The 24,659-nt window shown below is 49.9% G+C and overlaps 1 protein-coding gene across 1 annotated transcript in view; it reads right to left on the reverse strand.

Moving 5' to 3' along the window:
* Nucleotides 1–15,902: 15,902 nt before the first annotated feature.
* The window catches only part of tamalin (trafficking regulator and scaffold protein tamalin), a 28,776-nt gene continuing 20,019 nt past the window's right edge, over nt 15,903–24,659 (reverse strand). The window contains exons 5-8 of the mRNA XM_033015643.1: nt 23,175–23,268; nt 21,009–21,075; nt 19,690–19,756; nt 15,903–16,627 (exon numbers count right to left, since the gene is read on the reverse strand). Coding sequence (XP_032871534.1) covers nt 16,212–16,627; nt 19,690–19,756; nt 21,009–21,075; nt 23,175–23,268 — 644 coding nt within the window. The 3' untranslated portion in view covers nt 15,903–16,211. The remainder of the gene's footprint in view (nt 16,628–19,689; nt 19,757–21,008; nt 21,076–23,174; nt 23,269–24,659) is intronic.

Raw genomic sequence — 24,659 nt, forward strand, 5'->3', positions numbered from 1 at the left:
CCAGCGATAGATTCTTGATTAGTACGGGTGTCAGGGGTTATGGGGAGAAGGCAGGAGAATGGGGTTAGGAGGGAGAGATAGATCAGCATTAGAGTGTGGCGGTTACAAAGAAACTGCAGATTAGAAAAGCGCAAGGGCTGCAATGAGGTAGATTGGGAGATTGGGTCCAGACAATAGACAATAGACAACACCATTAGCTTATGAGAGTACTGTTCAGCAGTCTGATAATGATGGGGAAGTAGCTGTTTCTGAAGCTGGTGTTGCTACAGAGAATGCCCATTCAACTGGTGGGAATTCTGTAGAGAGTGTGTGTATTGAGTGTACGTGTGTGTGTGTGTGTGTGTGTGTGTGTGTGTGTGTGTGTGTGTGTGTGTGTGTGTGCCTGTGCATTCTTGCGTGCGTGTGGGCTGACTTGATGGGCTGAATGGCCTCATTCTGCTCCTATCACTTATACATTTATGACCTTATGTATTCTGGTTCCCGTTTTGTGAAACCAAGCCAAACTCCCCCGAACTGTCCAAGCAGCCAATCGTCAATATCTTTTGACCCCCCCCCCCTCAAAAGCACAGCGACCATTGGCCAAACCCTGGATTTTACTTAATTTTTTAGTTCACAAAATAATGACCGCCTTTGGCGATTACACCAAAGAGTGTTCCTCATTAAAAGTGAATGTGGAATTGGCTCTAACGCTGTTCGAAACCCCCAGAAACCAGCACCAAACCAGTTCCCCATTCGAGTGACTCCAATTTTGTGTGTAGCTCTTCAGAAGACACCGTCGGGCGTTAAAGGGACAGCGCCCAAAGGAGGTAAACAACCACATAGAAACATAGAAACATAGAAAATAGGTGCAGGAGTAGGCCATTCGGCCCTTCGAGCCTGCACCGCCATTCAATATGATCATGGCTGATCATCCAACTCAGTATCCTGTACCTGCCTTCTCTCCATATCCCCTGATCCCTTTAGCCACAAGGGCCACATCTAACTCCCTCTTAAATATAGCCAATGAACTGGCCTCAACTACCTTCTGTGGCAGAGAATTCCAGAGATTCCTAAAAGATTTCCCCCTTATCCTTAAACTGTGACCCCTTTCTATAAGATCCCCCCTCAATCTTCTAAATTCTAGCGAGTACAAGCCGAGTCTATCTAGTCTTTCTTCATATGAAAGTCCTGACATCCCAGGAATCAGTCTGGTGAACCTTCTCTGTACTCCCTCTTTGGCAAGAATGTCTTTCCTCAGATTAAGAGACCAAAACTGTACGCAATACTCCAGGTGTGGTCTCACCAAGACCCTGTACAACTGCAGTAGAACCTCTCTGCTCCTATACTCAAATCCTTTTGCTATGAATGCTAACATACCATTGGCTTTCTTCACTGCCTGCTGCACCTGCATGCCTACTTTCAATGACTGCATGCCTACTTTCACCTAGGGTATCGAGGTGAAGGACACTGCCCCCATATTCACTCAAAGGGGACCCAGCACAAGGGGCGATAGGCCAGGATGGGGCAGCAGTAGAGTTGCTGCCTCACTCACAGCGCCACCGACCACAGGTGCTGTCTGTACGGAGTTGGTTTGCACGCTCTCCCTGTGACCTGCGTGGGTTTTCACCGGGAGCTCCGGTTTCCTCCCACAATCCAAAGACGTGCAGGTTTGTAAGTTAATTGGCTTGGTATAATCATAAATTGTCCCCAGTGTGTGTAGGATAGTGTTAGTGTGCGGGGATCGCTGGTCGACATGGACTCGGTGGGCCGAAGGGCCTGTTTCCACGCTGTATCTCTAAACTAAACAAGTAATAAGTGCTCCTGGCCATTGTGACTGCCAAAGGGATAATTGATGTGCAGGAAGGAACTGCAGATGCTGGTTTACACCGAAGATAGACACAAAGTGCTGGAGTAACTCAGCGGGTCGGGCACCATCTCTGGAGGGAAGCCTGGTGAAGGGTGTCGACCCCAAACATCACCCGTTCCTTTCCTCCAGAGTTTGCCGCCTGACTCGCTGAGTTACTCCAGCAAAGATGGACACAAAACGCTGGAGTAACTCAGCGGGACAGGCGGCATCTCTGGAGAGAAGGAACGGGCGACGTTTCGGGTCGGGACCCTTCTTCAGACGGTCTGTGTCTGTCACAGGGATCATTAGTGTTGGGTTGTAAATAACTCGTTTTTCCTCCTCTTTGCTGCACAATCCTGGCATTCGACGGCCTGGCCAGTTTTCAAAAAAGAAAACAAGGTGATTCTCAAAAAACAGTCTATTGTAGTTCAGAGCTTATTTGGAGGTTGTGCTGTTTTATAGCCTGATGGCTGTGGGGAAGAAGCTGTTCCTGAACCTGGATGTTGCAGTTTTCAGGCTCCTGTACCTTCTTCACGATGGCAGGGGTGGAATGAGAGCGTGGCCAGGGTGGTGTGGGTTTCTGATGATGCTGGCTGCCTTTTTGAGGCAGCGACTCCTGTAGATCCCTCCGATGGTGGGGAGGTCAGTACCCGTGATGTGATGGACTGGGCAGTGTTCACCACTATTTGCAGTCTCCTTCGCTCCTGGGCGTTCGAGTTGCCGGACCAGGCCGTGATACAAGCGACCAATATGCTCTCTACCATAATAGTCATAACCCTCTGTATTGCTGACACAATACGTGACTTTCCCCGTCAAATTTCCCGTCGATGTTTGAAGAGCTGCCAACACCAGTGACGTGAATTGCAACCGACCATTAATCTGATATGACAGCAGTGACAAGTCTGTGGTCAAACCGGTGTCTTCCCGTTCCACTTCTTGATGTTCGACTATTTCTCTTTCTGCTGAGCAGTAACCCCAGCTCTGAACCACATCCTCTTCCCCCACCCCCACCCCCCTGTCCCTCCCCCCCCCCCCCCTCTCTACTAAAGCCCTTCAAAAAAAAAACCCGAGATGACAGGAAACAAGTCTTTTGTGTGTCCTGACATAATCTGATTGAGATCTTGGGCCTAAATGCAAGGGTTTAGGGCGATCACGGTGGCGCAGCGGGTAGAGTTGCTGCCTCACAGCGCCAGAGACCTGGGTTCCATCCCGTCTACGGGCGCTGTCTTTACGGAGTTTGCACGTTCTTCCTGTGACCTGCGTGGATTTTCCCCGGATGCTTCCCACACTTCAAAGACGTGTAGGCTTGTAGGTTAATTGGCTTCTGTAAATTGTCCCTCGTGCGTGTAGGATAGAGCTCGTGTACGGCAGGCATGCGCTGTCAACGTAGGCAAGGTACGCAGTGCCTACCCTGACTAAAATTATTAAAGGGTCATTATTAAATATAAATATAAATAGTAAAGATTTACTAAATTCAGTATTTATTATTAAATGGTTATTATTTTAATAATCAATCTTAGGTGGGCATAATTGTTCTCGTGCCTTTCATCCGCAGTACGTGTAATACACGTAACTATGGTCAACTCACGTGCCCTGAGCGCTGTTTCAAGCCTTCACTTACAACTGGCAGTAAAGGCAGCGGAAATTCTGCCTTTGCTCCGTGGACTGCGTGCATGCCCACAGGAGAGGAGACCAATCCGCGCATGCACGGTTTTAAAGATTTTTTAAAGTCGACTCACTGCCCGAAGGACCGATCTGTGCGTGCGCGGGTTTTGCGAGCGCATGCTTGGTCTTCACGGTTTTAGAAACGTAGAAACATAGAAAATAGGTGCAGGAGTAGAGGCCATTCGGCCCTTCGAGCCTGCACCGCCATTCAATATGATCATGGCTGATCATCCAATTCAGTATCCTGTACCTGCCTTCTCTCCATACCCCCTGATCCCTTTAGCCACAAGGGCCACATCTAACTCCCTCTTAAATATAGCCAATGAACTGGCCTCAACTACTTTCTGTGGCAGAGAATTCCAGAGATTCATCACTCTCTGTGTAAAAATGATTTTCTCATCTCGGTCCGAAAAGATTTCTCCCTTATCCTTAAACTGTGACCCCTTGTTCTGGACTTCCCCAACATCGGGAACAATCTTCCTGCATCTAGCCTGTCCAACCCCTTAAGAATTTTGTACGTTTCTATAAGATCCCCCCTCAATCTTCTAAATTCTAGCGATTACAAGCCGAGTCTATCCAGTCTTTCTTCATATGAAAGTCCTGCCGTCCCAGGAATCAGTCTGGTGAACCTTCTCTGTACTCCCTCTATGGCAAGAATGTCTTTCCTCAGATTAGGAGACCAAAACTGTACGCAATACTCCAGGTGTGGTCTCACCAAGACCCTGTACTAGCGCCTAGTCGACTCACTGCCCATAGGACCGATCTGTGCGTGCGCGGGTTTTGCGAGCGTATGCTCGGTCTTCACGGTTTTCGCCGCATGCGCGGATTTTTACTATTTTTTAAAAGTCGTCTGACTGACTAGCGCCTACCCTGAATAATTACTTACGGCACGTACCTGGCGATCGCTGGTCAGCGCGGACTCGGTGGGCCGAAGGGCCTGTTTCCACACTGTATCTCTAAACTAAACTAAACTAAACTAAACTAAATTAAATTAATTTAAACTAAACTAAACTAAAAAAAGACACAAAAAGCTGGAGTAACTCAGCGGGTCAGGCAGCATCTGTGGAGAACATGGATAGGTGACGTTTCACAGAGTGCTGGAGTAACTCAGCGGGTCAGGCAGCATCTGTGGAGAACATGGATAGGTGACGTTTCACAGAGTGCTGGAGTAACTCAGCGGGTCAGGCAGCATCTGTGGAGAACATGGATAGGTGACGTTTCACACAGTGCTGGAGTAACTCAGCGGGTCAGGCAGCATCTGTGGAGAACATGGATAGGTGACGTTTCACAGAGTGCTGGAGTAACTCAGCGGGTCAGGCAGCATCTGTGGAGAACATGGATAGGTGACGTTTCACAGAGTGCTGGAGTAACTCAGCGGGTCAGGCAGCATCTGTGGAGAACATGGATAGGTGACGTTTCACAGAGTGTTGGAGTAACTCAGCGGGTCAGGCAGCATCTGTGGAGAACATGGATAGGTGACGTTTCACAGAGTGCTGGAGTAACTCAGCGGGTCAGGCAGCATCTGTGGGGAACATGGATAGGTGACGTTTCACAGAGTGCTGGAGTAACTCAGCGGGTCAGGCAGCATCACTGGAGAGAAGGAATGGGTGACATTTCGGGTTGAGACCCTTCTTCAGACTAAACTAAACCTAGCTAAACAAAACTAAAGTAGACTAAACAAAACTAATCTAAACTGGACTAGACTAGGCTAGACTGGTGTGAGTGTATATTTGACAAGCCACAGGCTTAGCAAGGTGAATGTCATTATGAATTTGAAGGTACCAGTTTACAATGGGAAAAGCTGGCACAGAAGTCGGAGAGAAATGTGTTGGCTGGAAGTGAGTTGAAACAGGAATCATGCAGAGGCATAAGATTTTTGTTTATGAACTGAGAAATATAATTATTGTAGTTCACATCCGGTGGCCAGGCAAACTATTTCCTCCTGGCCTCCCACCAAGTGATTCGCATGAAATTTTCATTCCAATAATGTTTCACTCAATATGAAACTGATGTGACTTTGGGGATTTCAATTTTTACACACAGACTGGAAAACTTAAATGGAATAAAGGTGGCCTCGAGGAGTTCATAGAGTTCACGGAACGGCACACTGGTGCGGTGGGTAGAGCTGCTGCCTCACATCCTGACCTCGAGTGATATCTGTGTGTGTGTGTGTGTGTGGAATTTGTACGTTCTCACAGTAACCGCGTGGGTTTTTTCCTCCAGGTGCTCCCACATCCCAAAGAGTGTGTGGAGACAGAGTACGATCTCCCGGTTGCCAAACACTTTAACTTCCCTCCCCATTCCCACACTGACCTTTCTGTCCTGGGCCTCCTCCACTGCTAGAGTGAGGCCCAGCGCAAATTGGAGGAACAGCACCTCATATTTCGCTTGGCCGACTTACACCCCAGCGGTATAAACGTTGATGTCTCTAACTTCAAGTGACCCTTGCATCCCCTCCCTCCCCGTCCCTCCCCCACCCTAGTCGTCATACTAGTCTCACTGTCATCCTGCTGAGTTTCACTATATCACATTCTCCACAGCCAACAACGGACCATTGTGGGCTCCACCTATCCTTGATCTTCATTGATGGCTTTGATTTGTCCTTTTCCAAACCTTTCATTCATTTGCTCTTTGTATCTTTTCATACCTCTAGTTCCTCTCTCCCCTGACTCTCAATCTGAAGAAGGGTCTCGGCCCGAAACGTCACCCATTCATTCCTTCTCTCCAGAGATGCTGCCTGTCCCGCTGAGTTACTTCAGCATTTTGTGTCTACCATCGGTGTAAACCGGCGTCTGCAGTTCCTTCCTACACATTTTGTCGGGCTGTGTATATATTTATATTACGGCATATGGACACACTGATCTGTTTTGTAGTAAATGCCTACTATGTTCTGTTGTGCTGAAGCAAAGCAAGAATTTCATTGTCCTATATAGGGACACATGACAATAAACTCACTTGAACTTGAACTTGAACGTTGGGCTCCTGTTTCGTATGTGTTAAGTAGGTCAGAAAAAGATGCGTTTGTTGCGTTCTGCCAGAGGAAGAGGGCAGATCCCCTTACACTAATTGATTTGATCTCTGCTAATTTGTGCTGATTGTGTCTGAATCCTTTGAACTTGTTTCCTGTCCCCCAGGTCACTATGTGACGAGAGTCCACGTTTCATGTTAATTTCATGTTAGTTTCATGCAGTTCCCTTACAGCTGAGTTTGAAGATTTGCAACAGATGATTTGATAGCTGTGTTATACACTGTGTATAAAACCTCTCTGTGAGAAAAAGTGTTTCCTCGTCTCCGTTCTAAATGGCTTACCCCTTATTCTTAAACTGTGGACCCTGGGTCTGGACTCCCCCAACATCGGGAACATGTTTCAATATTGAACTAACATTGTGCGGAAGACCCAGTTAATAAAGAGATTCAATCCACTGTGTATACGCTGACGTTCCAATTCTGTTCCATGAAGGAAAAGCTCCCGCATTCTGTTTACACTGAGACGGGGGAACAGAGGGAAATCTTCCCAAAGTATTTACATTATCACCGAGACATATAAGATATAAGATTGTTAAGGGCTTGGACACGCTAGAGGCAGGAAACATGTTCCCGATGTTGGGGGAGTCCAGAACCAGGGGCCACAGTTTAAGAATAAGGAGTAAGCCATTTAGAACGGAGACAAGGAAACACTTTTTCTCACAGAGAGTGGTGAGTCTGTGGAATTCTCTGCCTCAGAGGGTGGTGGAGGCGGGTTCTCTGGATGCTTTCAAGAGAGAGCTAGATAGGGCTCTTAAAAATAGCGGAGTCAGGGGATATGGGGAGAAGGCAGGAACGGGGTACTGATTGGGGATGATCAGCCATGATCACATTGAATGGTGGTGCAGGCTCGAAGGGCCGAATGGCCTACTCCTGCACCTATTGTCTATTGTCTATTGACCCAGCCCCTGACAGGATTTGTGTAGGAAGGAACTGCAGATGCTGGTTTACACCGAAGATAGACACAAAACGTTGGAGTAACTCCACGGGACAGGCAGCATCTCTGGAGAGAAGGAATGGGTGACGTTTCGGGTCTCGACTTGTCTGAAGAAGGGTCTCGACCTGCAAGGTTTCTTACCTTCATTTTTCTTTAACTTTACCTTTAATTTAGAGATACAGCGCGGCAACAGGCCCTTCGGCCCACCGAGTCCGCACCAGCCATCTATCCCCGCACGTTAACACTATCCTACACACGTCAGGGACAATTTACACTTTCACCCAGCCAATTAGTCTACAAACCTGCACGTGTTTGGAGTGTGGGAGGAAACCAAAGATTTCGGAGAAAACCCATGTAGGTCGCGGGGAGAACGTGCAAACTCCATACAGACAGCACCCTCCCTGAGGCTCTGAATTATTTCTGTGTAAATGTTCTCCGGTTTGTTTTATGTGGGGGGAGGGGGAATTTTTTTTTCAGTTTCCTTCTTTGCCGGAGATGCGATAATTTTCCAGGTCGTATCTCCGGTCGCTCTGCGGCCTACCATCGATGGAGCTGGAGGCCTTGCTCGGACTGACCTCAGGCCCCACCGCGGGGCGTGGACTTGACATCGGAGTGGATCCCTTGCATGGGATCGCTCCAACCTGCGGACTTTACATCGGGTGTTCGACCGGCCCCGACGAGGGGTCCGATCACCGGCGCAGGGGAGCTGACATCCCCCCGATGCGGGAGCTGATCGCCCCGACGCAGAGGGTCCAAACGCTGCTGGCTACGGGAGCCAAGATCATCCCATCAACGGAGGGCTCGAGGCGGGAGAACAAAGGGAAGAGATTGAACTTTTTTTCACCTTCCATCACAGTGAGGAATGTGGAGGGGTCATTGTGGTGGATGTTTATGTTAAAATGTGTATTGTGTGTTTCGTTGCTTTTTATTTGTTTGACTGACTTGGCAAATGAAATGTTGCAAAACATACTTGGCTAATAAAGTATTATTGTGATTGTGAGTTTTTTCAGCCGTCAGTGTTCCTCCATGCTTGCAACAGTTTTGTTTAGTTTAGAGAAACAGTAACACTGTCCTACACACACCAGGGACAATTTACATTGATACCAAGAGCATTAGCCTGCAAACCTGTACGTCTTTGGAGTTTGTGGGGGGAGGGGGGGGGGGAGAAACCGGAGATCTCGGAGAAAACCCACGCAGGTCATGGGGAGAACGTACGAACTCCGTACAGACCGCGCCCGTGGTCAGGGATCGAACCCGGGTCTCTGGCGCAGTGAGGCACAAGTTTGCTTGTGACTCTGCTACACTGCACATGGAGGCTGCAGGGAAGTATGTCACAAGAAGCACGTCAAGCCAGTTTTACTTCCCAACTTGAGGCCAACACACAAACACCTCCTTGCCCTAGTTCCCCACCTCAACACACGCACGTCCTCAATCACTGACGCTATTACTAAAGCAGAGAATGAGGCCAAAACACAGACTCCTGTGACTGAGAAGATGGTCAGGTTTACTTTAGTTTTTTTAGTTTTGGGATACGGCGTGGAAACAGGCCCTTCGGCCCACCGAGCCCGTGCCGACCAGCGACCACTAGCCCTATCCTACACACACTCGCGATAATCTACAATTTTCCACCGAAGCCAATTAACCAACAAGCCTGCACGTCTTTGGAGTGTGGGAGGAAACCGGAGCACCCGGGCAAAACACACGCAGGTCACGGGGAGAACGTGCAAACTCCGTACAGACAGCACCTGTGGTCAGGATCGAACTCGGGTCCCTGGCGCTGTGAGGCAGCAACTCTCCCCACTGCATCACCGTGGTTGTTGATGAGTCCTCGGAAGTTTGGCATGTCTCCAACAAATCTGACCGACTTCTACAGAAAGCATTTTATTGGGATGCATCACAGATTGGTTTGGGAACTGCTCCATCCATGACCACAAGAAATTGCAGTAGATTGTGGACGCAGCCCAGACCATCACACAGACCACCCTCCCTTCCGTTGACTCCATCTACACCTCATGCTGCTTCGGCAAGGCCAGCAGCATCATCAAGGACCAGTCTCACCCCCGGCCACTCCCTCTTCTCCCATCGGGCAAGAGGTACAGAAGTGTGAAAACGAACGCACACACACACCTCCAGATTCAGGGACAGTTTCTTCCCAGCTGTTAGCAGGCAACTGATCATTCATCTCACCAGCTGGAATGCGGTCCTGACCTCAAAATGAACTCATTTGGGACCTTTGCAGCATCTTTACTTGGAGTTTATCTTGCACCCTTTACACTGTATCTGTACACTGCAGACAGCTTGGTTGAAACCTGGAGCTCCCGGAGAAAACCCACGCGGTTCCGAGGAGAACGTACAAACCAGGTACAGACAAGCACATGTAGTCAGGATCGAACCTCACCCTCAGAATTAAAGGATGTTCCTTTCAGGAGGAGGTGATGAGGAATTTCTTTAGTCAGAGGGTGGTGAATCTGTGGAATTCTTTGCCACAGACGGCTGTGGAGGTCAAATCAATGGATACTTCTAAGGCCGAGACAGACAGATTCTTGATTAGTATTGGGTGTCAGGGGAGAAGGCAGGAGAATGGGGTTAGGAAGGAGGGATAGATCAGCCATGATTGAATGGCGGAGTAGATCTGATGGGCCGAATGGCCTAATTCTGCTCCTACCACTTATGAACGGGGCTCCTACCACTTATGAACGCAGCCCTACCACTGTGCCACCCTAATTAGTTACACAATAATGATTGTTCTGCAGTTGTACAGGGCTCTGGTGAGACCACATCTGGAGTATTGTGTACAGTTTTGGTCTCCTAATTTGAGGAAGGACATCCTTGTGATTGAGGCAGTGCAGCGCAGGTTCACGAGATTGATCCCTGGGATGGCGGTACTGTCATATGATGAAAGATTGAAAAGACTAGGCTTGTAGTCACTGGAGTTTAGAAGGATGAGGGGGAGATCTTGTAGAAACATATAAAATGATAAAAGGACTGGACAAGCTAGATGCAGGAAAAATGTTCCCAATGTTGGGCGAGTCCAGAACCAGGGGCCACACAGTCTTAGAATAAAGGGGAGGCCATTAAAAACTTTTTCACCCAGAGAGTTGTGAATTTGTGGAATTCTCTGCCACAGAGGGCAGTGGAGGCCAAATCATTGGATGGATTTAAGAGAGAGTTAGATAGAGCTCTAGGGGCTAGTGGAATCAAGGGATACGGGGAGAAGGCAGGCAGGGATTATTGATTGGGGACGATCAGCCATGATCACAATGAATGGCGGTGCTGGCTCGAAGGGCCGAATGGCCTCCTCCTGCACCTATTTTCTATGTTTCTAATTACGCGTGTAAATTGTGCATTTAAATTGCGCGTGCCATATGCGTGAACTGTGTGTTTGAACCATGAGTGTGAACTGTGTGAATAGTGTATAATTTGCGTGTGTCATTTGTGTATCATTTTATGTGAAATCTAATTGCTATTTAAGTGCCTGGGTTGCTCACAGTGGCGCAGCGGTAGAGTTGCTGCCTTACACTGGAGCTCTAGGGGCTAGTGGAGTCAGGGGATATGGGGAGAAGGCAGGCACGGGTTATTGATTGGGGATGATCAGCCATGATCACAATGAATGGCAGTACTGGCTCGAAGGGCCGAATGGCCTCCTCCTGCACCTATTGTCTATTTTATATGTTTCTATGCTCAGACTAATTGGGACTGGGGTGCTGCCAATCCAAGACCACATGCTGTGGCCTTTACAGTCATATGGAGCGGCTTGGAGCAGACGAAATGACCTAATCGCTAAAGACCCTGGAGTATTGCGTACAGTTTTGGTCTCCTAATCAGAGGAAAGGCATTCTTGCATTAGAGGGAGTACAGAGAAGGTTCACCAGACTGATTCCTGGGATGTCAGGACTTACATATGAAGAAAGACTGGATAGACTCGGCTTGTACTCGCTAGAATTTAGGAGATTGAGAGGGGATCTTATAGAAACTTACAAAATTCTTAAGGGGTTGGACAGGCTAGATGCAGGAAGATTGTTCCCGATGTTGGGGAAGTCCAGAACAAGGGGTCACAGTGTAAGGATAAGGGGGACATCTTTTAGGACCGAGATGAGAAAAACATTTTTCACACAGAGAGTGGTGAATCTGTGGAATTCTCTGCCACAGAAGGTAGTTGAGGCCAGTTCATTGGCTATATTTAAGAGGGAGTTAGATGTGGCCCTTGTGGCTAAAGGGATCAGGGGGTATGGAGAGAAGGCAGGTACAGGATACTGAGTTGGATGATCAGCCATGATCATATTGAATGGCGGTGCAGGCTCGAAGGGCCGAATGGCCTACTCCTATTTTCTATGTTATGTTTCTATGATTTAACTTTGTGTCATTCAACCGCCCACTGCTGACTCAAAGCATTGCAGCAGATATTATCCTGAGCGTTTCCAAAAGTCACTTCCCCACTGTCCTCTTTGTGGTTGACTATGGAAAAAACACACACACACACGACCAACAACTGTTCCAAACTTTTATTGTCAGACCATGCGTTTTTTTTACAAGTAGCTCTGCGATTCTGAATCCTGTCAATGCTTTTAATAACAACATTTCTCGTGCAACCGAATCCTTAGCAAAATACAATAGGAAAATAAATATTAGTCGGTCATTCAACGTACAAATGGGGGGGAAAAAAAAAAAGAAGATATTTACAAGATATTACAAGGTTATTTGGCTGAAGGCAACAGTGACAGTGCAGATTTGAGTAAACTGGACTTTTTATTCCTGGAATAGAAAAGTTACGACTTGGAAATGATGCAATTATCGTAGAAATTTGGCATATTTATGTTCACTTCTTTCCTTTGATGTTGAGATAAAGGGTGGAGCAACGGATATGGGTGAGGTTTGTGTCACAATCAATTAGCAGACAATGATCATCTCAGCGTTCCGACCCAGTCTGAATAAGGGTCTCGGTTCCTCTTCCGATCCTCCAGAGATGCTGCCTGTCCCGCTGAGTTACCCCAGCCTTTTTGTGCCTGTATTGCAACATGCAACAACTCCAAAGACATTCACCAGCATGGCAAAGCAGTAGGATCAACAAACTCATCAGGAAGGCCGGCTCTGTCCTGGGGGCGGAGTTGGAGTTGGAGTTGGAGTTGGATTCACGGGAGGTTGGTCTTGGAGGGGAGGATGCTCCTCAAACTGTGGAGCATCCTGGACAATACAGCTCACACCCCCTCCGTGACACACTGGTCAACCTGAGGGGCACCTTCAGCAACAGACTGGTTCCACCAAGATGCAGCACAGAACGCCACAGGAGATCCTTCTTCCCTGTGGCTATCAAACTGTACAACTCCTCCCCCCTTCTGTCGTGGGGTAGACTGAGACTGACCCCCCCACTCCCCCCAAATCTTTGCACACCCCCCAATCCTTTCCACAGGTCACTTTAATTTCATGTCTCATGTATCTTCTGTTTTTGTGACTGTCAGCAGATCAATTTCCCTCCTAGGATCAATAAAGTCCGATCATCTCATATCGGTCCTGATCGATGGTGGAGGGGAGAGATCAGAAGATCAAAGTAAATTTGACCTGGTCCCTTGTTAGAATCTATCAGGCAGGCAGCCTGCTACTGCCTGTGGTGACTTTGGCCTTTACTCAATAGACAATAGGTGCAGGAGTAGGCCATTGGGTCCTTCGAGCCAGCACCGCCATTCAATGTGATCATGGCTGATCATCCCCAATCAGTACCCCGTTCCTGCCTTCTCCCCATATCCCCTGACTCCGCTATCTTTAAGAGCCCTATCTAGCTCTCTCTTTAAAGCATCCAGAGAACCTGCCTCCACCGCCCTCTGAGGCAGAGAATTCCACAGACTCACAACGCTCTGTGAGAAAAAGTCTCAGTTCTAAATGGCTTACTCCTTATTCTTAAACTGTGTGTGTGGCCCCTGGTTCTGGATTCCCCCAACATCGGGAACACGTTTCCTGCCTCTAGTGTGTCCAAGCCCTTAATAATCTTATATGTTTCAAGGGGTCATGAATGTACGGAGGAAATGGGGGAATGGGGAGAGGGGAGGGGGAAATGGAAGCTGAGGGAACGTTACTTGTACCTTACAGTTGTTTCTGCAAAGCTCGAGTAGTCACCGACCAAAGACAACGAGCTGAAGGCGTTAAGACTTCAGAGATACAGTGCGGAAACCAGCCCACCAAGCCCGCGCCGACCAGCGATCCCCGCACACTAAAGCCCCTGTCCCACTTAGGAGACCTCAACAGCAACCTCTGGTGACCTTGCCCGCCTCCCACGGTTTCCATGAGGTCTCAGGAGGTTTTGGTCACTCTCCCAAATGGTCGAAAGTGGTTTCTGCGTGGTCGAGGCTTCATCTAGGTTGCTGCTATTTTTTCATCATGATTAAAACCAGCCTCGACTAAAAATAGGTTGCTGTTTTAAAAATCGATCATTTTTTAGTCGCAGGTCTAGTCGAAGCCGGTTTTCTTCAGAGTGGAGGAAGGTTTTCAACATGTGCGTGGGAGGTGGTAGGAGGTTGCAGGTCACCTCGACCTTGATTTTTTTTGGGAGGCGGGCAAGGTGGCCGTTTAGGTCTCCTAAGTGGGACAGGGGCGGACAATTTTACATTTGTACCAAGCTAACTAACCTGCGTTTGGAGTGTGGGAGGAAACCGGAGATCCCGGAGAAAACCCACGCGGGTCATGGGGAGAGCGTACAAACTCCGTACAGACAGCGCCCGCGGTCAGGATGGAACCCGGGTCTCTGGCGCTGTGAGGCAGCAGTTCTACCGCTGCGCCACTGTGCTCACTTTAAGTGCGATGGCGAAGTAAAACGGAACCAATATGAAGAAGGTTCTACTTTAAGTAGGGAAAGAGCCTTGGATGCGGTTATATTTCTGCTGCTATAGTTCTCGGGAGGCACGGAGCCAATCTCATCCGCGTCGCAGGGAGGGAGATTGGGTCTGCTGTAAACGCCGCTCGGCACAAACACTGGGGCTAGAATGTCCCTCTGTTACATTGTTTGCAAGCGAAGACAAACCGTGCATTTATTTAGCGCCTTTCCCAACCTCTTGCCTTCCAGCCACAGAAGCACTTTTCAACTGCCATCCTGGTTGGAATTAAGAAATGCAAATGGCTGTAAATGCAGAGCAAGCTCCCACAGAGAGTAGCGCCGTTATCGGTTGTACTTGCCACGCTTGGAGGGATGTATACTGGCCGGGTTACCTGGGATAACAACACAGTCCCTCTTTTAAACAGTCCCACACTGTCTCATGGGACACATAGATGGATAGGAAGGGCTTAGATGGATATGGGCCAAATGCAAGCAAATGGGGATGGCCCAATGTGCCAACTTGGTCGGCATGGACAAAGTGGGCCGAAGGGCCTGTGTCCATACTTTACAGATACAGTGCGCGTCAGTTCTACAGACAAAGTCCAATGTCCGCAATGGCGTAGAGGTGAATGAGTCAGTTCCCCAGCATTAGATTCTTCGACTTTGTGAGATACAGCTCAGAAACAGGCCCTTCGGCCCACCGAGTCCATGCCGACCAGCGATCACCCCCTGTGCACTAGTCCTGCACAGACTAGGGGCGATTCTTTAAAAAAAACAACTTGCCAAAGCCAATTAACCTACAAACCCGCACGTCTTTGGAGTGTGGGAGGAAACCGGAGCATCCGGAGAAAACCCACGCAGGTCACGGGGAAAACGTACAAACTCCGTACAGACAGCACCCGTAGTCAGGATCGAACCCGGGTCTCTGGCGCTGTGAGGCAGCAACTCTACCATGCTGCCATTAAGTAACGGAGTCAGGGGATATGGGGAGAAGGCAGGAGCGGGGCACTGATTGGTGTTGATGATCAGCCATGATCACATTGAATGGCGGTGCTGGCTCTCGAAGGGCCGAATGGCCTCTACTCCTGCACCTACTTTCTATGTTTCTGTGTTTACTGTGCCACCGTATAGATGAATCATAGCCGGCTCTTCAGGTTAGCTGTGGTGTACAGGATGTCTGTGGGAAAAGGCCAGCCATTGTTCGGTGGAGCTGCCTAGCTTCCTCTATGCTGAGAACTTGCTGTTTTTAGACTGTTGCATCTAATGTTGGCACCCACCTACACCCCCCCCCCCCCTCCTCCCTCCTCCCCCCCCCACACCATTTTACTTCCTGTCTCAGCTGTGCTGCAAGCTGTGAAGGATTCTGCGAAAAACCTGACAGTTCCCACCCCGTTTCCTGACAGCAATATCTTTAATTTACACTTCAGAGATGCAGCGTGGAAACAGGCCCTTCGTAGACCAGTCACTTCCTCTCAACCCCATTCTCCTGCCTTCACCACATCGGTAAACACACACACACACACACACACACTAAGGGACAATTTTTACATTTACACCAAGCCAATTAACCTACAAACCTGTACGTCTTTGGAGTGTGGGAGGAAACCAGAGCACCCGGAGAAAACCCACGCAGGTCACGGGGAGAACGTGCAGACTACGTGCAGACAGCACCCGTGGTCGGGATGGAACCCGGGTCTCCGGCGCTGCAAGCGCTGTAAGGCAGCGACTATACCACTGCACCATCCTCCCCCAGACAGTTTCTCTGGCACGCAGATTCGCCGCGAATCGCTGATACTGTCCTCCTTGGGTAGTCCGTGCAGCCCAGCTGCCGCTCTGGGGGGCAGTGGTTAGATCAAAGCGCTTCGGCCGTCTCCCCGCTTGCCGCGGGACGGTTGGTGGGTAGCAATTAGCGTGGGGAGCAGCAGACGCAATAAATTAACCGGCGGCCATTTTGTAGCCTACAAGTGGCTCTCCTCCTCTTCGATGGGCCGGTTGAGTCCGGGGATGTACTTGAGCAGTCTCTTCCGCAGGCTCTTCCTCCTGGGCTTCCTCGGGAGCGTCCCGAACGGGCTTTGGCCGCTGCATTTCTCCCAGGAGTTGGCGGGGCTGCCCGCGTGGTGACCCACCCTGGCGCTCGCACTCCTCGTCAGCGCCCGCTTGGTCAGGACCACCTCGCTGCTGTGGCTGCTGCCCGTGTCGTCGCTGTTCGTGTCAGAGGGGTCAAAGACGCAAGTCTGGTAAATGGGCTCGTCGCCGCCGCTGCCGCAGCCCCGCCCCGGCGCCTCGGACCCGGCCCGGCGCACGCCCTGGCCCAAGAGGCTGGCTCGGACCGACTCGAAAGCATCATAAACGCTCGCATCTGTTGACACGACCCCTGGAGAGAGGGCACAAAGAACCGGGCGGTCAGGGATACAGTCTGGAAGGGCTCGCCGCGATTATCTCGATATTCGGGGGGGGGGGGGGGCCTCCAGACGCACACAGTGGGGCGCTCTCCTCCCTTCCACCCACTCCGACACACCCAGCTCTCTTACCCTGGCTGCACGAGCAAAACCGCAGATGCTGGGGAATCTTTTGAGAAAACCGCAAAAGTGCTGGAGGAACTCGGCAGACCAGGCAACGCTGTTCTGAAGAAGGGTGCACAAGTCCCTAAGTTCTAGGAGCAGAATTAGGCCATTCGGTCCATCGAGTCTACTCCGCCATTCGAACATGGCTGATCTATCTCTCCCTCTCAACCCCATTCTCCTGCCTTCTCCCCGTAACCCCCGACACCCGTACTAATCATACATCTGATGCTCAGATACAGCATTGAAACAGGCCCTTCGGCCCACCGAGTCCATGCCGACCAGCGATCACCCGTTCACACACTAGTTCTATGTTATCCCACTTTCTCATCCACTCCCTACACACACTAGGGGGCAATTTACAGAGGGGTCGATTAACCTGCAAACACACACGGGCACGTCTTTGGGATGTGGGAGGAAACCGAAGTTCTCCCGCCTTCTCCCCGTAACTCCCGGCACCCATACGGATCAAACAAATCGTCCTGAGCCGAGGCGTCGAACGCCCACTTTCCTCCGCAGACGCTGCCCGACCCGCCGAGAATCCTCCAGCACTTTTGCGCTTTGCTCTCTGATCCCGGGGAACGGATTCAGTTCACACGCTGAATCGACGACTCTGCCACAAGAATGAAAGTGCAAGGTTTCGCAGGTTGGGTGTGGAGGGAAATGTCACGGAAGGCTTTAGAGAGTCATAGAGTGATACAGTGTGGAAACAGGCCCTTCGGCCCAACTTGCCCAAACCGGCCAACAATGTCCCATCTACACTAGTCCCACCTGCCTGCGCTTGGTCCATATCCCTCCAAACCTGTCCTAGCCATGTACCTGTCTAACTGTTTCTTAAACGTTGGGATAGTCCCAGCCTCAACTACCTCCTCTGGCAGCTTGTTCCATACACCCACCACCCTGTGTGTGAAAAAGTTACCCCTCAGATTCCTATTAAATCTTTTCCCCTTCACCTTAAACCTATGCCCTCTGGTCCTCGATTCCCATACTGTGGGCAAGAGACTCTGTGCAACTATCCGATCTATTCCTCTCATGATTTTATACACCTCTATAAGATCACCCCTCATCCTCCTGCGCTCCAAAGCATAGAGACCCAGCCTGCTCAACCTCTCCCTGTAGCTCACACACTCCAAGCATCTGAAACTCTCCCACTAGTGGAAACATCCTCTCCACATCCACTCTATCCAGGCCTTTCACTATTCGGTAAGTTTCAATGAAGTGCCCCTTCCTTCTCGACTCCAGCAAGCACAGGCCCAGTGCAGCAGCATCTATGGAGCGAAGGAAATAGGCAACGTTTCGGGCCGAAACGTTGCCTATTTCCTTCGCTCCATAGATGCTGCTGCACCCGCTGCGTTTCTCCAGCATTTTCGTCTACCTTCGATTTTCCAGCATCTGCAGTTCCTTCTTAAGCACAGGCCCAGTGGCATCTTCTATAGTTATGCCCATCATATGTTGTCCCAGGCATTCCAAGGGACGGTTGCCCCATTCACTGCTCCTCCGGCAGTCAGCCACAGAGGTCATTCAGGGCGGAAGCCTTATCGTTGCACAATGGACCTACACTCAATGAGCCACCAAAGCCAGATGGTTGAGAGTTCAAATCCTGGCTGAGGAGAACCTAATCTGCGGAGTTATGCCAGTGGACACGCGGTTACAAGCTGGGCATCTTCAGTTGGGTCTAGCTTATTGTCATGTGCGATATAAAGCCAGTGGAGAGACTGGACAGGTAAGATTAAAAGGCGATAGTTAAAGTCGGAAATGTCGCTGCAGGAGTAGAGATTTATAAAAGTGGAGCGTTTGTAATGCGCGATTGTAGGTCTGCTTCTGTTGGATAACATGCAAATAGTCGCCCGGGTCGGACGCCATCTTGGAAGCAATCCCCGCGTGCAGCGCGCGCAAACTAAAATCTAAAGCAAAGGTTTGGGGGAGAGGGCGTGCCGCAGGGCTCTGGCGGTAAATGGAACGGCAAGGGCTTGACGGGCTGGCGGTTCGGAGAGGAGGTCTGTCGGCGAACCGCACTGCCGGCAGAGTGCGAGGAACGGCGTCCCCACGCCGTCGAGTCGCAATGGCGGCCGAGGCACGTGAAGCGCGGCGACGTTTTTTGCGGCCTGCTCCGAGCTGTTGGCGCCGCGCAGAATTGCCGTCACGCCCATGGATGACGATTCCCGCTGAGTTTCGGGGAGAGCGTTTTGCAGCCGCGTCGTGTGCGGTGGGCACATTGCCGTGCCCACCCATGCCCTGTGAAGTACATGCCAGCCAACTCGCATTGGTTTACAGGCAGGGAAAGTCATCTTGACCCAAGGCCCTAGCTGCCTCAAAGTGAACATCCCAGATTTAACCTCATTCACATTGGCGCCAGAACCAAAATCATGACTGCTTAAAATGACTTCACCTCACAACCATTAGTAAGAGCCAGGATTATGGTTCCTGCTGCTGTAACTTCAGACTTTGCTTTAGACTTCAGAGATACAGCTCAGAAACATTTCCTTCGACCCACCGAGTCCGCGCCGATCAGCGATCGCCCGTGCTCTAACACTATCCTGCACACACTGGGGAACAATTTACATCTTACAGAAGCCAGTTAACCTAAAAACACGCACGTCTTTGGAGTGTGGGAGGATCCGGAGCACCCGGAGAAAACCCACGCAGGTCACGGGGAGAACGTGCAAACTCCGCGCAGACAGCACCCGTAGTCAGGATCAAACCCGGGTCTCTGGCGCTGTGAGGCGGCAACTCTACAACTGCGCCACTGGAAGGAAGAATCGGGATGAAAGCTGAGCTAAATCAGGCAACGCTTGCTGCATCTGCGTTTGCCCAGTGTCGTAAATGTGCCAATGCCTAGACTGACCCATGGGGAAGAAATGAGAGATTGACCTACCATGTACCAGCCTCTGTTCCTGGACCATCAGTGACCTGTACTCCTCCCACTTCTCCTGTAGCGTTTGCTGGCAAAGAACAATAGTCACAATGAAATCCCACACGTCATCGTACCTCTCCTTTCCCCTTCCCCTTGACTCTCAGTCTGAAGGAGGGTCTCGACCCGAAACGTCGCCCATTCCTTCTCTCCAGAGATGCTTGCTTGCCTGCCCTGCTGAGTTGCAGGAAGATAGACACAAAATGCTGGAGTAACTGGGCGGGACAGGCAGAGTCTCTGGGGAGAAGGAATGGGCGACGTTTCGGGTTGAGGTCCTAGTTTAGTTTCGAGATACAGCGTGGAAACAGGCCCTTCGGCCCACCAAGTCCGCTCCGACCAGCGATCCCCGCACTCTAACACTATCCTACACACACTAGGGGCAAGTTACAATTATACCAATCCAATTAACCTACAAACCTGTACGTCTTTATCTAAAAACATCTACAGCTTCTGGCTCGACATCTTTACAACCCTTAATAATTCAGTTGAAATTATTAATGCTAAAGAATTTGTCTTATCTGAGGTCCTGGCAAAAATAAGGTCGATGGTCAGAATCTCTTTTGGATGGTGGAAATGGCAAAGATTGGACGGGGTAGTGTTTAATTTTTAGTTTAGTTTAGAGATACAGCGTGGAAACAGGCCCTTCGGCCCACCGAGTCCGCGCCGACCAGCGATCCCCGCACATTAACACTATCCTACACCCACTAGGGACAATTTTTACACTTTACACCAAGCCAATTAGCCCACATATCTGCACGTCTTTAGAGTGTGGGAGGAAACCGAAGATCTCGGAGAAAACCCACGCAGGTCACGGGGAGAACGTACAAACTCCGTACAGACAGCACCCATAGTCTCCGGCGCTGTAAGGCAGCAACTCTACCGCTGCACCACCATGACCGCCCGCAAGGATTGGATTAAGGTTGGATCCATGAATCCATCTATATACATCTACCTATATCAATCTCTGCATCGATCTCTATCGATTTTAATTTTTAACACAGAGAATGGCGGGTGTCTGGAAAAAACAGTCCAAGGTGGTGGTCCAAATGTGACCATGGAGCCACAAGGGAACGCAGACGCTGGCATCCCGAGTAAAACAATCAAAGTGCTGGAGGAACTCAGCCCGTCAGGGGAGAACGCTCCATTTCCAACCACGGATGCCGCCTGACCCGCCGAGTCCCTCCAGAAACGTGACCACGCTGCATTTTGCGCCTCCTTGTTCTGCGCTCCACTCTGCATGTTAAATGAACAGCGGCCCGATCGGGAGACAGAAAGCAGTTTACCTTTAGATATTGCAGCCTGGTTTCCAGCTCGGCTCGCCTTATGGACGTCCCATACACGGTCTCCAGCCTGGAAAGGGACAAGTCAAATACTGAAGGGCTTGTTCCCCACATCCTTCCACACCACACCACCCTGGCCACACGCTCATTCCACCCCCGCCATCGGGAAGACGGTACAGGAGCCTGAAAACTGTAACGTCCAGGAACAGCTTCTTTCCGACAGGTGTGAGACCACACCTGGAGCCCCTAGTGAGACCACACCTGGAGTATTGTGTGCAGTTTTGTTCCACTAATTTGAGGAAGGACATTCGTGCTATTGAGGGAGCCCAGCATAGATTTACAAGGTTAATTCCCGGGATGGCGGGACTGTCATATGCTGAGAGAATGGAGCAGCTGGGCTTGTACACTCTGGAGTTTAGAAGGATGAGAGGATCTTATTGAAACATATAAGATTGTTAAGGGTTTGGACACGCTAGAGGCAGGAAACATATTCCCGATGTTGGGGGAGTCCAGAACCAGGGGCCACACAGTTTAAGAATAAGGAGTAAGCCATTTAGAACGGAGATGAGGAAACACTTTTTCTCACAGAGAGTTGTGAGTTTGTGGAATTCTCTGCCTCAGAGGGCGGTGGAGGCCAGTTATCTGGGGCATGCAGGTGCAGCAGGCAGTGAAGAAAGCGAATGGTATGTTAGCTTTCATAGCAAAAGGATTTGAGTATAGGAGCAGGGAGGTTCTACTGTAGTTGTACAGGGTCTTGGTGAGACCACACCTGGAGTATTGCGTACATTTTTGGTCTCCAAATCTGAGGAAGGACATTATTGCCATAGAGGGAGTGCAGAGAAGGTTCACCAGACTGATTCCTGGGATGTCAGGACTGTCTTATGAAGAAAGACTGGATAGACTTGGTTTATACTCTTTAGAATTTAGGAGATTGAGAGGGGATCTTATAGAAACTTATAAAATCCTTAAGGGGTTGGACAGGCTAGATGCAGGAAGATTGCTCCCGATGTTGGGGAAGTCCAGGACAAGGGGTCACAGCTTAAGGATAAGGGGGAAATCCTTTAAAACCGAGATGAGAAGAACTTTTTTCACACAGAGAGTGGTGAATCTCTGGAACTCTCTGCCACAGAGGGTAGTCGAGGCCAGTTCATTGGCTATATTTAAGAGGGAGTTAGATGTGGCCCTTGTGGCTAAGGGGATCAGAGGGTATGGAGAGAAGGCAGGTACGGGATACTGAGTTGGATGATCAGCCATGATCATATTGAATGGCGGTGCAGGCTCGAAGGGCCGAATGGCCTACTCCTGCACCTATTGTCTATTGTCTATTGTCAGCCATTAATTGGGCTATTAAACACTCCAACCTCCAGATGGGGTGAAGGAAAGAGCATTCACGTCGCGGCAACTGTCTCCACCAATCTTTCCACCACCACGCACAAGAAGCGACAAGGCAGACACCATTGTACACAGATGCCGAGAAGACTCAATAAGAAGAAGATCTCCAAATAAGCTCTGTACATAGATTATTATTGTTATTATTGCACGATTATTGTTTGTTTGTTAGTTATGGGCGTGTACGTGTATTTTGTCGCGTGCTATCCAGTCAGCGGAAAGACAACACATGATTACAATCGAGCCGTTTACAGTGTACAGATACATGATAAGGGAATAACGTTTAGTGCAAGGTAAAGCCAGCAGAGTCCGATCAAAGATAGCCCGTGGGTCACTATCTCAAATAAAATTAAACAAGAACAATGTTTAATAGATGCTTGGATGTGGACATGGATAGGAAGGGTTTAGAGGGTTATGGGCAGGTGGGACCAGTTTAAATGGAGCATCAGTAGTTAGCATGGCTGAGTTGGGCTGAAGGGCCACCAGACATGGTAAAACACGGTAAAAAGCATCAGAACCATCCCAGGTGTTGAGTTTAGTCTAGTTTAGAGATACAGCGTGGAAACAGGCCCTTCGACCCACCGAGTCCGCACCGACCAGCGATCCCCGCACACTCACACAATCCCACACACGCTAGGGACAATTTTACATCTTACACCAAAGCCAGTTCACGTCTTTGGAGTGTGGGAGGAAACCGGAGCACCCGGAGAAAACCCACGCAGGTCATGGGGTGAACGTGCAAACTCCGCACAGACAGCGCCCGTCGTCAGTTTTCATTACCTCAGGCAATTCCCGGAAGACTTGATGAGGTCCACAATGTCTCGATGTCGGAAGCCATCCACGGATGTACTGTTGATGCTGATGATGGTGTCCCCTGGAAGGAAGGCACAGCTATTAAGTCTCAACGTCACCCAACTGGCACCCATCACCATTCCACAGGTGAAACACCCTCCTACCTATCGGCCGACTCTGCACGAGAAATAGAAAGTGCATCGCACATGAACGCATCTGAGTAAGGCACAGGTAAAGAATCAAGATCCTGTGTGTAAAACCCCACCAATACCTATTTAGTTTAGTTTTTAATACATTGCTTGGTTTACTTTGCAAATAACATTGAGTTTGTTTTTACTGCAGAGATAGCCGGGTTTAGTTTAACTTGGCATCTTGCTTGGCATGGACATTGTGGGCCGAAGGGCCTGCTCCTGTGCAGCACTGGTCTATGTTCTCTCTCGGTCTGAAATAGGATCACCAACTATCTCTTTCCCAAATAAGGGACAAACAGGTCAAAATACGGGACACATTCCCCGACGGCAATTCGTTGACCGACTGGGCCGTGGCTGGGTGAATGATGAGTTGGCCCCGGGTGCTGGACTGCACGCAAAGCCCAGCCGGCGGGGCCAGCTGTGAGGAGTTTTGGCCCCAGGGGGGGGCCGCCCGCACAGTCCGGCGCCCCGTCCAACTCATGAACCGATGATTGGCCATGAGAAGGAGGGGGTGGTGGTGGTGTCGGCGGTAAGCGAAGGTCCGAAGGTCGCATGGGCTGCACTACGTCGGGATGGGTGAGGCGGGGCCGGATGACCCGACAGTCCCTACGACCTGACTGGTAGCAGTCAAATACGGGACAAGGGCTGACAGCTTCACAAGCTCCTCTCATTGTTCAGCATCTTGTTGGGGTGTCTAAGCCATTTATTTACACACTGGAATGAGCACATTTGACATGGGACTCTCCTCACTAGATCTGGACAATTTTGAGGATATTCTGCTTCGAGTTACATCAACTTGACTGCCTGTCAGTGAATTTTTTTTCAGTTTAGTTTAGAGATTCAGTGTAGAAACTGGCCCTTTGGCCCACCGAGTCCACGCCGACCAGCGATCCCCGCACACTAACACGGTCCTACACACACCAGGGACAATTCACATTTATACCAAGCCAATTAACCAACAAACCCGTTCATCGTTAGAGCGTGGGATGAAACCGGAGCACCCGGAGAAAACCCACGCAGGTCACAGGGAGAAGGTACAAACTCCGTACAGACAGCACCCGCAGTCGGGATCGAACCCGGGTCTCCGACGCCGCAATGGCTGGCAGGCAGCAACTCTACCACTGCGCCACGGCAGATATTAATGAATAGAAAAAGGGAGGTTGACTCACTGCCTATTCATTTAAAAAAACAAAACACAAAGTGCTGGAGGAACTCAGCTTGTCATGCAGCCACTGTGGAGGACAATGGACAAACAACATTTCAGGTCAGGACAATTCGTCTG

Source organism: Amblyraja radiata, chromosome 46 (assembly GCF_010909765.2).
Source record: "Amblyraja radiata isolate CabotCenter1 chromosome 46, sAmbRad1.1.pri, whole genome shotgun sequence".
NCBI lineage: Eukaryota > Metazoa > Chordata > Chondrichthyes > Rajiformes > Rajidae > Amblyraja > Amblyraja radiata.